Source organism: Xyrauchen texanus, chromosome 17 (assembly GCF_025860055.1).
Source record: "Xyrauchen texanus isolate HMW12.3.18 chromosome 17, RBS_HiC_50CHRs, whole genome shotgun sequence".
NCBI lineage: Eukaryota > Metazoa > Chordata > Actinopteri > Cypriniformes > Catostomidae > Xyrauchen > Xyrauchen texanus.
Window position 1 is genome coordinate 45,158,775 of NC_068292.1, and position 17,500 is coordinate 45,176,274.

The window sequence follows — 17,500 nt, forward strand, 5'->3', positions numbered from 1 at the left end:
ACAAAATTCTGTCATCATTTCCTCACCCTCATGTCATCCCAGAAGTGTGTGACTGACTTTCTTCTGCAGAACACAAATGAAGATTTTTTAGAAGAATATTTCAGCTCTGTAGATCCATACAATGCAAGTGAATGGTGACTGAGACTTTGAAGCTCCACAAAGCACATAAAGGCAGAATACATGTAATGCATGTCATATTATAGGTGTGGGTCCTTTTTTACTATAAATTCTCCTCTCTGACCAGTCGGTGGCGATATGCAGCTAGAATCCAAAAACACAATGAAAGTGAAAGTGGAGATTTATAGTAGAAAATGACTTAAATATTGATCTGTTTCTCACCCACACCTATCATATCACTTCTGAAGACATGGATTAAACCACTGGAGTCGTATGTGAAAGTGAAAGTGTAGATTTAGAGTAAAAAAATGACTTAACCCTTGTGCATCCTTGTGGACATTTTTGGCTTTTTCAGTTTTGTTTTTTTGATAACTTTGTCTGTGTTAATGCTAACCGCATACAATTTTCCACAGGTGTGAATTTTTATTGGAATTTTAATATTTCACCCTATTTTCTTTAAAAAAATATTTTTTGCACTAGTTACACAAAATACTCCCTCTTAGCGTCGTTTTGGACAAAAATGCCCCATTGAAACCCATTAAAACTGCGATTTTTAATCCCAGTGCCATTTAACTATAAAATTATGCGATCTTGTTTAACAAGCTTTCATTACGTTGGCAAGACTTCAAAATTTACATTTTAAATATTTTTTACCAGATCGTGCCATTTTTTCAGGTTTGGCATATCATCGCTTTTGTTGTTGTTTTCTGCTGTTTTTGGCTTATACATATTATAGAAATTAGATACATTATGAATATATAATTGTGTGAGTGTGTTGATATGGATTTCAGAGTGTGGTTTGTGTGTGTCTGAGGCTCTAATAATAAAAATGAAAAAAAATTCTGCTTAGCATCTATTAAATTGAAAATAATTACTATTTTTCATTTTTTCCTAAAAAAACAACGGTGGCATTATGTAAACAAACCAGCGTTTAAAGGGTTACAATTCTAAAAATGAATGAATGTTTGGTCGTTATGATTAGAGCTGATGCTGGTTAAAAAAATGATGTCAGTGAAAGTGGAAAAAATATAAATCTATAATATTTTTATGACAGTTTTTGGACATGGACATTTTTGTCCATAATGAACCTATGTGTAACTTTTTTTAATTGATGCACAAGGGTTAAATATTGATCTGTTTCTCACCCACACCTATCATATCACTTCTGAAGACATGGATTAAACCACTGGAGTCTTATGTGAAAGTGAAAGTGTAGATTTATAGTAGAAAATGACTTAAATATTAATCTGTTTCTCACCCACACCTATCATATCACTTTTGAAGACATGGATTAAACCACTGGAGTCATATGTGAAAGTGAAAGTGTAGATTTATAGTAGAAAATGACTTAAATATTAATCTGTTTCTCACCCACACCTATCATATCACTTCTGAAGACATGGATTAAACCACTGGAGTCATGTGTGAAAGTGAAAGTGTAGATTTATAGTAGAAAATGACTTAAATATTAATCTGTTTCTCACCCACACCTATCATATCACTTCTGAAGACATGGATTAAACCACTGGAGTCGTATGTGAAAGTGAAAGTGTAGATTTATAGTAGAAAATGACTTAAATATTAATCTGTTTCTCACCCACACCTATCATATCACTTCTGAAGACATGGATTAAACCACTGGCGTCGTATGTGAAAGTGAAAGTGTAGATTTATAGTAGAAAATGACTTAAATATTAATCTGTTTCTCACCCACACCTATCATATCACTTCTGAAGACATGGATTAAACCACTGGAGTCGTATGTGAAAGTGAAAGTGTAGATTTATAGTAGAAAATGACTTAAATATTAATCTGTTTCTCACCCACACCTATCATATCACTTCTGAAGACATGGATTAATCCACTGGAGTCGTAAGTGAAAGTGAAAGTGTAGATTTATAGTAGAAAATGACTTAAATATTAATCTGTTTCTCACCCACACCTATCATATCACTTCTGAAGACATGGATTAAACCACTGGAGTCATATGTGAAAGTGAAAGTGTAGATTTATAGTAGAAAATGACTTAAATATTAATCTGTTTCTCACCCACACCTATCATATCACTTCTGAAGACATGGATTAAACCACTGGAGTCATATGTGAAAGTGAAAGTGTAGATTTATAGTAGAAAATGACTTAAATATTAATCTGTTTCTCACCCACACCTATCATATCACTTCTGAAGACATGGATTAAACCACTGGAGTCGTATGTGAAAGTGAAAGTGTAGATTTATAGTAGAAAATGACTTAAATATTAATCTGTTTCTCACCCACACCTATCATATCACTTCTGAAGACATGGATTAATCCACTGGAGTCGTAAGTGAAAGTGAAAGTGTAGATTTATAGTAGAAAATGACTTAAATATTAATCTGTTTCTCACCCACACCTATCATATCACTTCTGAAGACATGGATTAAACCACTGGAGTCATATGTGAAAGTGAAAGTGTAGATTTATAGTAGAAAATGACTTAAATATTAATCTGTTTCTCACCCACACCTATCATATCACTTCTGAAGACATGGATTAAACCACTGGAGTCATATGTGAAAGTGAAAGTGTAGATTTATAGTAGAAAATGACTTAAATATTAATCTGTTTCTCACCCACACCTATCATATCACTTCTGAAGACATGGATTAAACCACTGTAGTTTTATGTGAAAGTGAAAGTGTAGATTTATAGTAGAAAATGACTTAAATATTGATCTGTTTCTCACCCACACCTATCATATCACTTCTGAAGACATGGATTAAACCACTGGAGTCGTATGTGAAAGTGAAAGTGTAGATTTATAGTAGAAAATGACTTAAATATTAATCTGTTTCTCACCCACACCTATCATATCACTTCTGAAGACATGGATTAATCCACTGGAGTCGTAAGTGAAAGTGAAAGTGTAGATTTATAGTAGAAAATGACTTAAATATTAATCTGTTTGTCACCCACACCTATCATATCACTTCTGAAGACATGGATTAAACCACTGGAGTCGTATGTGAAAGTGAAAGTGTAGCTTTATAGTAGAAAATGACTTAAATATTAATCTGTTTCTCACCCACACCTATCATATCACTTCTGAAGACATGGATTAATCCACTGGAGTCGTAAGTGAAAGTGAAAGTGTAGATTTATAGTAGAAAATGACTTAAATATTAATCTGTTTCTCACCCACACCTATCATATCACTTCTGAAGACATGGATTAAACCACTGGAGTCATATGTGAAAGTGAAAGTGTAGATTTATAGTAGAAAATGACTTAAATATTAATCTGTTTCTCACCCACACCTATCATATCACTTCTGAAGACATGGATTAAACCACTGGAGTCATATGTGAAAGTGAAAGTGTAGATTTATAGTAGAAAATGACTTAAATATTAATCTGTTTGTCACCCACACCTATCATATCACTTCTGAAGACATGGATTAAACCACTGTAGTTTTATGTGAAAGTGAAAGTGTAGATTTATAGTAGAAAATGACTTAAATATTGATCTGTTTCTCACCCACACCTATCATATCACTTCTGAAGACATGGATTAAACCACTGGAGTCGTATGTGAAAGTGAAAGTGTAGATTTATAGTAGAAAATGACTTAAATATTAATCTGTTTCTCACCCACACCTATCATATCACTTCTGAAGACACGGATTAATCCACTGGAGTCGTAAGTGAAAGTGAAAGTGTAGATTTATAGTAGAAAATGACTTAAATATTAATCTGTTTCTCACCCACACCTATCATATCACTTCTGAAGACATGGATTAAACCACTGGAGTCATATGTGAAAGTGAAAGTGTAGATTTATAGTAGAAAATGACTTAAATATTAATCTGTTTCTCACCCACACCTATCATATCACTTCTGAAGACATGGATTAAACCACTGTAGTTTTATGTGAAAGTGAAAGTGTAGATTTATAGTAGAAAATGACTTAAATATTGATCTGTTTCTCACCCACACCTATCATATCACTTCTGAAGACATGGATTAAACCACTGGAGTCATGTGGATTACTTTTATGCTACATTCAAGGCTGGATTTGTAATCTGGCATACCGGACATTGTCCTGGTGGGCCAATTCACTTTGGGCCCAATCAGGGGTAGACTGGCCGAATGGGGCGCTATAAGCTAAATGAGTGGGGGTGGGGGGGGTTTGCTGTACTTTTCTACATATCACACACACGCACTCTCTCACACACACATCACACATCATAAACACTCACTCGCACTCACACACACACACTCTCTCTCTCAAACTCACACACATCACACATCATAAACACTCACTCGCACTCACACACACACACACACACACACACACACACTCTCTCTCTCACACACATACAAACATCATACACACACACACTCTCTCTCTCACACACACACACATCACACATCATACACACACACACACACACTCTCTCTCTCACACACACACACACATTACTCATCATACACACACACACACACAATCTCTCTCTCTCTCATACACACACACACACACACACCACGCATCATCCACACACTCTCTCTAAAATTCATAATGGACCACAAAACGGTGCTGCGATATGCAGAAAAGTACCGCGAACCCGCAACTTTTGGGCCAGTTGCCATGTAAAATCCTGGGCGTATTTCTCTTCCCAGTCCATCCCTGCCTACATTTATGTGCTTTTTGGAGCTTCAAAGTTCTGGTCACCATTCACTTGCATTGTATGAACCTACAGAGCTGAAATATTCTTCTAAAAATCTTCATTTGTGTTCTGCAGAAGAAAGAAAGTCACATCTGGGATGACATGAGGGTGAGTAAATGATGACAGAACTTTTATTTTAGGGTGTACTGTCCCTTTAACAGGGAGCCAGTGAAGAGACGCCAGTACGGGGAGATATAAATGACAGCATGCACTGAAGCTTGTGTTATCCAGAATGATTTGAGAATGCGTGCTTCAATCATTAAGAGTCACCCATTTACTTACGTTTGATTGGTTTATGATCTGTCTGTCTCTCCTGTCTGTCTGTGTCTCTGTCAGAGAGTTTCTAGGTTCTCAGAACACTGTAAACATCATGATGCCGATAGATATCGGGGAGTTGTTCCGTTCTGAGGGTCTTTACCCGCGGCGGATGACTCTGCAGCCCTGGGCGACACATCGAGAGACCCGCAGACACAGCAAAGGCGTTTTCCTCAAGTCAGTGTGCGAGAATCACTAGTGTGTGCCCTTAAAGGGACAGTACACCCAAAAATGAAAATTCTCTCATCATTTCCTCACTCTCATGTCATCCCAGATGTGACTTTCTTTCTTCTGCAGAACACAAATTAAGATTTTTAGAAGAATTTTTCAGCTCTGTAGGTCCATACAATGCAAGTGAATGGTGACCAGAAATTTGAAGCTCCAAAAAGCACATAAAGGCAGCATAAAAGCAATCCAGAAGACGCCAGTGGTTTAATCCATGTATTCAGAAGTGATATGCATGAAGAATCTGAATCACCAAAAATACAAAAGAAAAAGAATGTGAAAGTGAAAATGGAGATTTAAAGTAAAAACAGACTTAAATATTGGTCATTTTCTCACTTACACCTATCATATCACTTCTGAAGACATGGATTAAACCACTGGAGTTCTTTTATGCGGAATTTATGGCATGAGGGTGAGCAAATGATGAGAGAATTTTCATTTATGGGTGCACTGTCCCTTTAAATACAAGTGTGATCTGCTCTCAAATGCTGCTGGAGCTTTTCTCAGAACTGACTTCACTTTTCTGAGTCGGTGTATGAAGTGAGTTCATTTGTGTGTGTGTGCGTGTGCATGTGCGTGTGTGTGTATGTGTATGTGTAGGAACGGATCAGAGTGGCGTTCCGACCGGCTGCTGTTGAACCGGCAGGTGATGGTCAGTTCAGCCGTTCAGCGCTTCCTCCCACTGTTGGATGATGTCGCGCAGGATTTCTGTCGTTCGCTGCGACACCGCGTGGAGACGGAGGGGGTCGGGGAGAGAGGCCGGCGCAGTATGACCCTTGACCCCAGTCCTGACCTCTTCCGCTTCGCTCTGGAAGGTCTGAAGTCATGTTTGTGATGTAATGCAAAATCTTGCCAAAAAAATCTCCTCTGCCATACTAATGTTGTCATTTCCTCAAACCCCGCCCTCCGAAAACATGTGATTGACGGGGAGACTTTTTGATTGGCTAATAAAGTGTGTGCTGCTGCTCGAACTCTTGTACTGTTACAGAAACAGAATGACACACTTTACACTTTTATATTAAACTTCTGCACTCACTCATGTAGTTTCAGAATTAAAAAGTGTAGTATCGTCCCAAATGGAACGCTTAGTTTTTTACTACACGGAAGCCCTCGCTGTTTAACAGCTGACGGAAGTGACATTTCAAGTGTTGCCACTAGCTTTAGCATGTTAGCCAATGTGGTGAAGGTGATGTTGTGCTAGTTGCAACATTCACCAGTAATTGCAGTTGTTTTGTCAAACCAGCATCGCGGCCTGGTAACTCCGCCCCTTCGGGTAACTCTGCCCCTTCTGCTACATTCGGCAAGCCGCGGCAGCTTGAACGTGATTGAAGAAGTGCATCATCCGGGTACTCGTAGTACACATCTAGTCGCCAGTGGTCGCTGTCATGTTAAAACATGCTAAAAACATACTAGCATCATGCTAACACATCTTAGCATCGCCTAGTGAAGTGCTAAAACATGCTAAAAACGTGGTAACAACATGCTAAAATATGCTAGCATCGCCTCGTGAAGTGCTAAAACGTGCTAAAAACGTGCTAACATCACCTAGCGAAGTGTTAAAACATGCTAAAAATGTGCTAGAATCATGCTAACACATGTTAGCATCACCTAGCGAAGTGATAAAACATGCTAACAAAGCCTAGCGAAGTGCCAAAACATGCTACAAACGTGATAGCAGCATGGTTACACATGCTAGCATCACCTAGCATAGTGCAAAAACATGTTAAAAATTTGTTAACATCATTGTAACACATGTTAGCAACACCTAGCAAAGTGCTAAAATATTCTAAAAACGTGCTAGCATCATGCTAACACAAACATAACACCTACATGCTACCATCATGAAAAACACATGATAGAAACATTCTATTAGTGCTTAGCAACAAGTTAGAAAATGCTATTTGACGATTTTTGCCACGGCAAGCACCACTCACATTTTCTTCAGGAAATGTACCTATCTAGTTATTATTATTATTATAATTATAATTATTATTATTATTAAGTCGCTTTGGATTAAAGCGTCTGCTAAACTAATAAATGTCACATGTAATAATAACTATAAAATTGAAATAAATTTCCAGTAACGGTGAAAATAATATCAATGTACAATGCTAACAAAAACAGCAACAATATATAATATATGTATCTCTCTCTCTCTCTCTCTCTCTCTCTCTCTCTCTCTCCAGCGAGTTGTCATGTTCTGTATGGCGAGCGGATCGGTCTCTTCTCGTCGTCTCCGTCTGAAGAGTCGGAGCGTTTCATTTGGGCCGTTGAACGCATGTTGGCCACGACCCCCCCACTCCTGTACCTGCCCCCCCGCCTGCTGCATCACCTGCGCGCCCCCTTGTGGACTCAACACGCCACTGCATGGGACGAGATTTTCAGTCACGGTGTGTCAGTCAATCACACACACACACACACACACACACACACACACACACACACACACACACACACTCACATCATACACAAACACCAAACACATACACACACATCATACACACACACACACACACACATCATACACACTCTCACACACATCATACACATACTCACACACACATCATACACATACACACACACATCATACACACACACACCATACACATACACACACATCATACACATACACACACATCATATACACACACACATCATACACACACACACATCATACATACACATACATACACACACACACACATCATACACACACCATACACATACACACACACATCATACACATACACACACATCATATACACACACACACACACCACATACACACACATCATACATACACATACATACACACACACACACATCATACACACACCATACACATACACACACACATCATACACATACACACACATCATACACACACTCACACACACATCATACACATACACACACACATCATACACACACACACCATACACATACACACACATCATACACATACACACACATCATATACACACACACATCATACACACACACACATCATACATACACATACATACACACACACACACATCATACACACACATCATACACACACCATACACATACACACACACATCATACACATACACACACATCATATACACACACACACACACCACATACACACACACTCACACATACATCATACACACACACATATACACACACATCATACACATACACACATAATACACACACATCATATACACACACACATCATACACACACATCATACACACACACACACACACACATCATACACACACACATCATACACACACACATCATACACACACACACTCACACACACATCATACACACACATCATACACACACACACACACACACACACATCACACACACACACCATACACACACATCATACACACACACACACCATACACACACACATCATACACACACACCATACACACACACACACCATACACACACATCATACACACACACACACACATCATACACACACACTCACACATCATACACACACACACACATCACACACACACACCATACACACACACATCACACACACACACACCATACACACACAAACATCATACTCACACCACATACACACATACACACACACATCATACACATATTCACCATACACATACACACCATACACACACACACACATCATACACACACACACACCATACACACACACATCATACACACACACACACACCATACACACACACACCATACACACACACAAACATCATACTCACACCACATACACACATACACACACACATCATACACACACACACCATACACATATTCACCATACACACACACACATCATACACACACACACCATACACACACACACCATACACACACACAAACATCATACACACACACACCATACACACACACAAACATCATACACACACACATCATATACACACATACACATCACACACACATCATACACACACATCATACACACACACACCATACACACACACAAACATCATACACACACACATCATACACACACACACTCACACACACATCATACACACACATCATACACACACACACACACACACACATCACACACACACATCATACACACACACAAACATCATACACACACACATCACACACACACATCATACACACACACAAACATCATACACACACACATCATACACACACACACTCACACACACATCATACACACACATCATACACACACACACACACACACACATCACACACACACACACCATACACACACATCATACACACACACACCACACACACACATCATACACACACACCATACACACACACACACCATACACACACATCATACACACACACACACATCATACACACACACTCACACATCATACACACACACACACACATCACACACACACACCATACACACACATCATACACACACACACACCATACACACACACATCATACACACACACACCATATACACAAACATCATACTCACACCACATACACACATACACACACACATCATACACATATTCACCATACACATACACACCATACACACACACACACATCATACACACACACACACCATACACACACACATCATACACACACACACACACACACACCATACACACACACACCATACACACACACAAACATCATACTCACACCACATACACACATACACACACACATCATACACACACACACCATACACATATTCACCATACACACACACACATCATACACACACACACCATACACACACACACCATACACACACACAAACATCATACACACACACATCATACACACACACATCATACACACACACATCATACACATACACACACACACACACATCATACACACCATACACACACACATACACACACACATCATATACACACATACACATCACACACACACACTCACACATACATCATACACACACACACATATACACACACATCATACACGCCACACACATCGTACAAGCACACACACACATTCATGCACACACACACACACATCGTACAGGCACACACACACACACACACTCATACACACACATAATACACACACGCACACACCATACACACCACACACACACACCATACACACACACATCATACACACACACACCATACACATATTCACCATACACACACACACATCATACACACACACACACCATACACATACACACACACACACACACACATCATACACACCATACACACACACATCATACACACACACACACACACACACACACATACACATCACACACACACACTCACACATACATCATACACACACACACATACACACACATCATACACGCCACACACATCGTACAAGCACACACACACATTCATGCACACACACACACACACATCGTACAGGCACACACACACACACACTCATACACACACATAATACACACACACACACACCATACACACACACATCATACACACACACTCACACATATGTACACACATTCATACTCACGCTCACGCACACACACACACTCATACACACACACATTTATGCACACACACACACACACATCGTACAGGCACACACACACACACCATACACACACACATCATACACACACACTCACACATATGTACACACATTCATACTCACGCTCACGCACACACACACACTCATACACACACATTCATACTCACACACACACACACGCACACATCGTACAAGCACACACACACATTCATACTCACACACGCACACATCGTACAAGCACACACACACATTCATACTCACACACACACGCGCACACACACGCGCACACATCGTACAAGCACACACACACATTCATACTCACACACACACGCACACATCGTACAAGCACACACACACATTCATACTCACACACACACGCACACATCGTACAAGCATACACACACATTCATACTCACACACACACGCACACATCGTACAAGCACACACACACATTCATACTCACACACACACACGCATACACACACATTCATACTCACACACACACACACACACACACACACACACACACAGTGTTTATATTTCAGGTGTGTGATCTGTGTGAGTGTTGTTATCTCTGCAGCTGAGGCGCGCATACAGAGGGGGTATCAGCGGCTACAGACACGCGCTGCAGGAGGTGGAGGGGCAGCAGGAGGCGCTGAGGGGCAGTTCTCAGGTGTGCTGGGGCACTTAATGGAGGCGGGGCAGTTATCTCTGGAACTCATCCGAGCAAACATCACAGAACTGATGGCCGGCGGTGTCGATACTGTATGAACACACTCGCACAACACTTCAATTACAGTCTGAAAAGAACCTTCCGGGTTCAACACAAGTTCATCTCAATCAGCAGCATTTGTGTCATAATGTTGATCACCACAAATGTTTTTATTTTTTTATATTAATAAGGTGTAAGTGAAAATCTAAAACCAAAAAATTTATTCAACACTGTGCCACAAATACTTGCACAGCTACCATAAATAAACAACCTCTATTTTCAATTCATCATTCATCATGTGTCAACATGAAATCAATATGGACTCATTTTACTGTCTTGATATTTTACATATTCAGTGTTATTATACCCCATGTGACTCTACCCTCCCTAGCAACCGGGACCATTTTGGTTACCCCATGTGACTCTACCCTCCCTAGCAACCGGGACAATTTTGGTTACCCCATGTGACTCTACCCTCCCTAGCAACCTGGCCAATTTGGTTACCCCATGTGACTCTACCCTCCCTAGCAACCGGGACAATTTTGGTTACCCCATGTGACTCTACCCTCCCTAGCAACCGGGACAATTTTGGTTACCCCATGTGACTCTACCCTCCCTAGCAACCGGGACAATTTTGGTTACCCCATGTGACTCTACCCTCCCTAGCAACCGGGACAAATATGGTTACCCCATGTGACTCTACCCTCCCTAGCAACCGGGACAATTTTGGTTACCCCATGTGACTCTACCCTCCCTAGCAACCGGGACAATTTTGGTTACCCCATGTGACTCTACCCTCCCTAGCAACCGGGACAATTTTGGTTACCCCATGTGACTCTACCCTCCCTAGCAACCGGGACAATTTTGGTTACCCCATGTGACTCTACCCTCCCTAGCAACCTGGCCAATTTGGTTACCCCATGTGACTCTACCCTCCCTAGCAACCGGGACAATTTTGGTTACCCCATGTGACTCTACCCTCCCTAGCAACCGGGACAATTTTGGTTACCCCATGTGACTCTACCCTCCCTAGCAACCTGGCCAATTTGGTTACCCCATGTGACTCTACCCTCCCTAGCAACCTGGCCAATTTGGTTACCCCATGTGACTCTACCCTCCCTAGCAACTGGGACAATTTTGGTTACCCCATGTGACTCTACCCTCCCTAGCAACCGGGACAATTTTGGTTACCCCATGTGACTCTACCCTCCCTAGCAACCGGGAAAATTTTGGTTACCCCATGTGACTCTACCCTCCCTAGCAACCTGGCCAATTTGGTTACCCCATGTGACTCTACCCTCCCTAGCAACCGGGACAATTTTGGTTACCCCATGTGACTCTACCCTCCCTAGCAACCTGGCCAATTTGGTTACCCCATGTGACTCTACCCTCCCTAGCATCCTGGCCAATTTGGTTACCCCATGTGACTCTACCCTCCCTAGCAACCGGGACAATTTTGGTTACCCCATGTGACTCTACCCTCCCTAGCAACCGGGACAATTTTGGTTACCCCATGTGACTCTACCCTCCCTAGCAACCGGGACAATTTTGGTTACCCCATGTGACTCTACCCTCCCTAGCAACCGGGACAATTTTGGTTACCCCATGTAACTCTACCCTCCCTAGCAACCGGGACAATTTTGGTTACCCCATGTGACTCTACCCTCCCTAGCAACCTGGCCAATTTGGTTACCCCATGTGACTCTACCCTCCCTAGCAACCGGGACAATTTTGGTTACCCCATGTGACTCTACCCTCCCTAGCAACCGGGACAATTTTGGTTACCCCATGTGACTCTACCCTCCCTAGCAACCTGGCCAATTTGGTTACCACATGTGACTCTACCCTCCCTAGCAACCTGGCCAATTTGGTTACCCCATGTGACTCTACCCTCCCTAGCAACCGGGACAATTTTGGTTACCCCATGTGACTCTACCCTCCCTAGCAACCGGGACAATTTTGGTTACCCCATGTGACTCTACCCTCCCTAGCAACCGGGACAATTTTGGTTACCCCATGTGACTCTACCCTCCCTAGCAACCGGGACAATTTTGGTTACCCCATGTGACTCTACCCTCCCTAGCAACCTGGCCAATTTGGTTACCCCATGTGACTCTACCCTCCCTAGCAACCGGGACAATTTTGGTTACCCCATGTGACTCTACCCTCCCTAGCAACCGGGACAATTTTGGTTACCCCATGTGACTCTAACCTCCCTAGCAACCGGGACAATTTGGTTACCCCATGTGACTCTACCCTCCCTAGCAACCGGGACAATTTGGTCCCCCATGTGACTCTACCCTCCCTAGCAACCGGGCCAATTTGGTTACCCCATGTGACTCTACCCTCCCTAGCAACCGGGCCAATTTGGTTACCCCATGTGACTCTACCCTCCCTAGCAACTGGGCCAATTCGGTTACCCCATGTGACACTACCCTCCCTAGCAACTGGGCCAATTTGGTTACCCCATGTGACACTACCCTTCCTAGCAACTGGGCCAATTTGGTTACCCCATGTGACTCTACCCTCCCTAGCAACCGGGACAATTTTGGTTACCCCATGTGACTCTACCCTCCCTAGCAACCTGGCCAATTTGGTTACCCCATGTGACTCTACCCTCCCTAGCAACCGGGACAATTTTGGTTACCCCATGTGACTCTACCCTCCCTAGCAACCGGGACAATTTTGGTTACCCCATGTGACTCTACCCTCCCTAGCAACCTGGCCAATTTGGTTACCCCATGTGACTCTACCCTCCCTAGCAACCGGGACAATTTTGGTTACCCCATGTGACTCTACCCTCCCTAGCCACCGGCCAATTTGGTTACCCCATGTGACTCTAACCTCCCTAGCAACCGGGACAATTTGGTTACCCCATGTGACTCTACCCTCCCTAGCAACCGGGACAATTTGGTCCCCCATGTGACTCTACCCTCCCTAGCAACCGGGCCAATTTGGTTACCCCATGTGACTCTACCCTCCCTAGCAACCGGGCCAATTTGGTTACCCCATGTGACTCTACCCTCCCTAGCAACTGGGCCAATTCGGTTACCCCATGTGACACTACCCTCCCTAGCAACTGGGCCAATTTGGTTACCCCATGTGACACTACCCCCCCTAGCAACTGGGCCAATTTGGTTACCCCATGTGACACTACCCTCCCTAGCAACCGGGACAATTTGGTTACCCCATGTGACTCTACCCTCCCTAGCAACTGGGCCAATTTGGTTACCCCATGTGACACTACCCTCCCTAGCAACCGGGACAATTTGGTTACCCCATGTGACTCTACCCTTCCTAGCAACCGGGCCAATTTGGTTGCTAAGGAGACCCAGCTGGAGTCACTCCGCACACCCTGGACAATTTGTTCTTGTTGAATGTCCTGTTTCACTCAGAAATACGTCACATTATGGAAGGATGGTGCACTCAGTCATTTCTTCCTCATTGAACAGTTTTCTGGGTTCTCCAGTGATGATGAGCACTTTCATATCAACCAGAGAAACATCAGCAGAAATGACTGAATGCATCTGAGAGAACCAAAACTACACAGTAAAATAATATGTCTGTCTGTCTCTCAGACGGCTGTCCCGCTGCAGTTTGCCCTCTTTGAGTTGGCACGTAATCCTGATGTGCAGGTGAGTGTTCGAGCACAGGTGCTGTCGTCATGGGAACAGGCAGCAGGAGATGCTCGTAAAGCGCTGCAGGGGACACCGCTGCTGAAAGGAACCGTGAAGGAAATACTGAGGTAAGAGCAGAGGAGACTGTAGGGTCACCCTCATGTTGTTCCAAACCGGTATGACATTCTTTTGTTCTGTGGAACACAAAAGTAGATATTTTGAGGAATGTTCACGCTGCTCTTTTCCATATAATCAACGCCTGCAGTGACCAGGAGCTCAAGCTCCAAATAGGACAAAAAAATCCTCACAAGTCTCTTAAAAGTACTCGAAACAACTTGTGCAGTATTTTTCAGAGTCTTCTTCATTATTTACTGAGAATCTTCCCCTCCGCTGCAGCTCTCAAATCCCTTCCACTGTATGTAAACAAAGATGATCTCACGTGTATCATACGTGTAATAGTGAGTGTGTTTGTGTGTTTTTAGACTGTATCCGGTGGGAATCACCGTTCAGAGGTATCCCGTGAGAGACATCGTCCTGCAGAATTATCATGTGCCAGCCGGGGTGAGACACACTGTTGGGACGGGCGATATATGAACAATGAGGATATATAATGAAGCAATATTGTGAATACCACAAGTGTCATAAAGAGCATCATTAGACTCATTTCAGGATCCAAGGCTGCATAGTTAATCAAAATAACATTCATGTGATAGATTGAATTAAATGTGCTATTTGTGGTAGTTCTAATAAGTGCCACTAGATGGCGCTACTTGGCTAAACATAGTAAAATAACAAACTTTTGTGTCCCTGTGAAGAAGAGCTGTTGATTTCATACCTTGTAAAAGAAACTGTTGATTAGTAAAAGAGTCTTACAGTCACCTCCAGTCTGTTCTTTGATGAGTTACCTCAATTAATAGGATGATATGCTCATATATGATTATAAGGCTGTACTTAAAGGGACAGTACACCCAAAAATGGAAATTCTGTCATCAATTACTCACCCTCATGCCATCCCAGATGTGACTGACTTTCTTCTGCAGAACACAAATGAAGATTTTTAGAAGAATATTTCAGCTCTGTGGGTCCATACAATGCAAGTGAATGGTGACCAGAACGTTAAAGCTACAAAAAGCACATAAAGGCAGCATAAAAGTGGAGGAGTGGTGGTTGTGTAGTGGGCTAAAGCACATAACTGGTAATCAGAAGGTTGCTGGTTCGACCCCCACAGTCACCACCATTGTATCCTTGAGTAAGACACTTAACTCCAGGTTGCTCCGGGGGGATTGTCCCTGTAATAAGTGCACTGTAAGTCACTTTGGATAAAAGCATCTGCTAAATGCATAAATGTAAATAAAAGTAATCCACATGACTCCAGTGGTTTAATCCATGTCTTCAGAAGTGATATGATAGGTGTGGGTGAGAAACAGATCAATAATTAAGTCCTTTTTTACTATAAATGTTCCTCCCTGCCGAGTTAATCTCCACTTTCACTTTCACTTTGTTGTTCTTTTGGTTTTGGTGATTCAGATTCTTCATGCATATCGCCCCCTACTGGCTTTTTTGCTTTAAATTCTTGTCTCTACCCAGTAGGACTTAAATATTGATCTGTTTCTCACCACATCTATCATATCACTTCTGAAGACATGGATTAAACCACTGGAGTCTTATGGATTACTGGCGTAGTGACTCGCCTCAATCCGGGTGGCGGAGGACGAATCTCAGTTTCCTCCTCTTCTGAGACCGTCAATCCGCGCATCTTATCACGTGACTTGTTGAGCGTGTTACCATGGAGACGTAGCTCGTGTGGAGGCTTCATGCTATTCTCCGCGGCATCCACGCACAACTCACCACACGCCCCACCGAGAGCGAGAACCACATTATAGCGACCACGAGGAGGTTACCCCATGTGACTCTACCCTCCCTAGCAACCGGGACAATTTGGTTGCTAAGGAGGCCTGGCTGGAGTAACTCACCACACACCCCACCGAGAGCGAGAACCACATTATAGCGACCACGAGGAGGTTACCCCATGTGACTCTACCCTCCCTAGCAACCGGGCCAATTTGGTTGCTAATGAGACCTGACTGGAGTAACTCACCACACGACCCACCGAGAGCGAGAACCACATTATAGCGACCACGAGGAGGTTACCCCATGTGACTCTACCCTCCCTAGCAACCGGGCCAATTTGGTTGCTAAGGAGACCTGGCTGGAGTCACTTAGCACGCCCTGAATTCAAACTTTCAGTGTC

The 17,500-nt window shown here is 42.5% G+C and overlaps 1 protein-coding gene across 1 annotated transcript in view; it reads left to right on the plus strand.

The window, feature by feature from the left end:
• Positions 1-17,500, plus strand: part of LOC127657706 (cytochrome P450 11B, mitochondrial) — a 36,094-nt gene that overhangs the window by 14,865 nt on the left and 3,729 nt on the right. The window contains exons 6-11 of the mRNA XM_052146549.1: positions 5,161-5,316; positions 5,965-6,179; positions 7,551-7,754; positions 11,501-11,685; positions 15,211-15,377; positions 15,732-15,810. Of these exons, the coding sequence (XP_052002509.1) occupies positions 5,161-5,316; positions 5,965-6,179; positions 7,551-7,754; positions 11,501-11,685; positions 15,211-15,377; positions 15,732-15,810 (1,006 nt within the window). The remainder of the gene's footprint in view (positions 1-5,160; positions 5,317-5,964; positions 6,180-7,550; positions 7,755-11,500; positions 11,686-15,210; positions 15,378-15,731; positions 15,811-17,500) is intronic.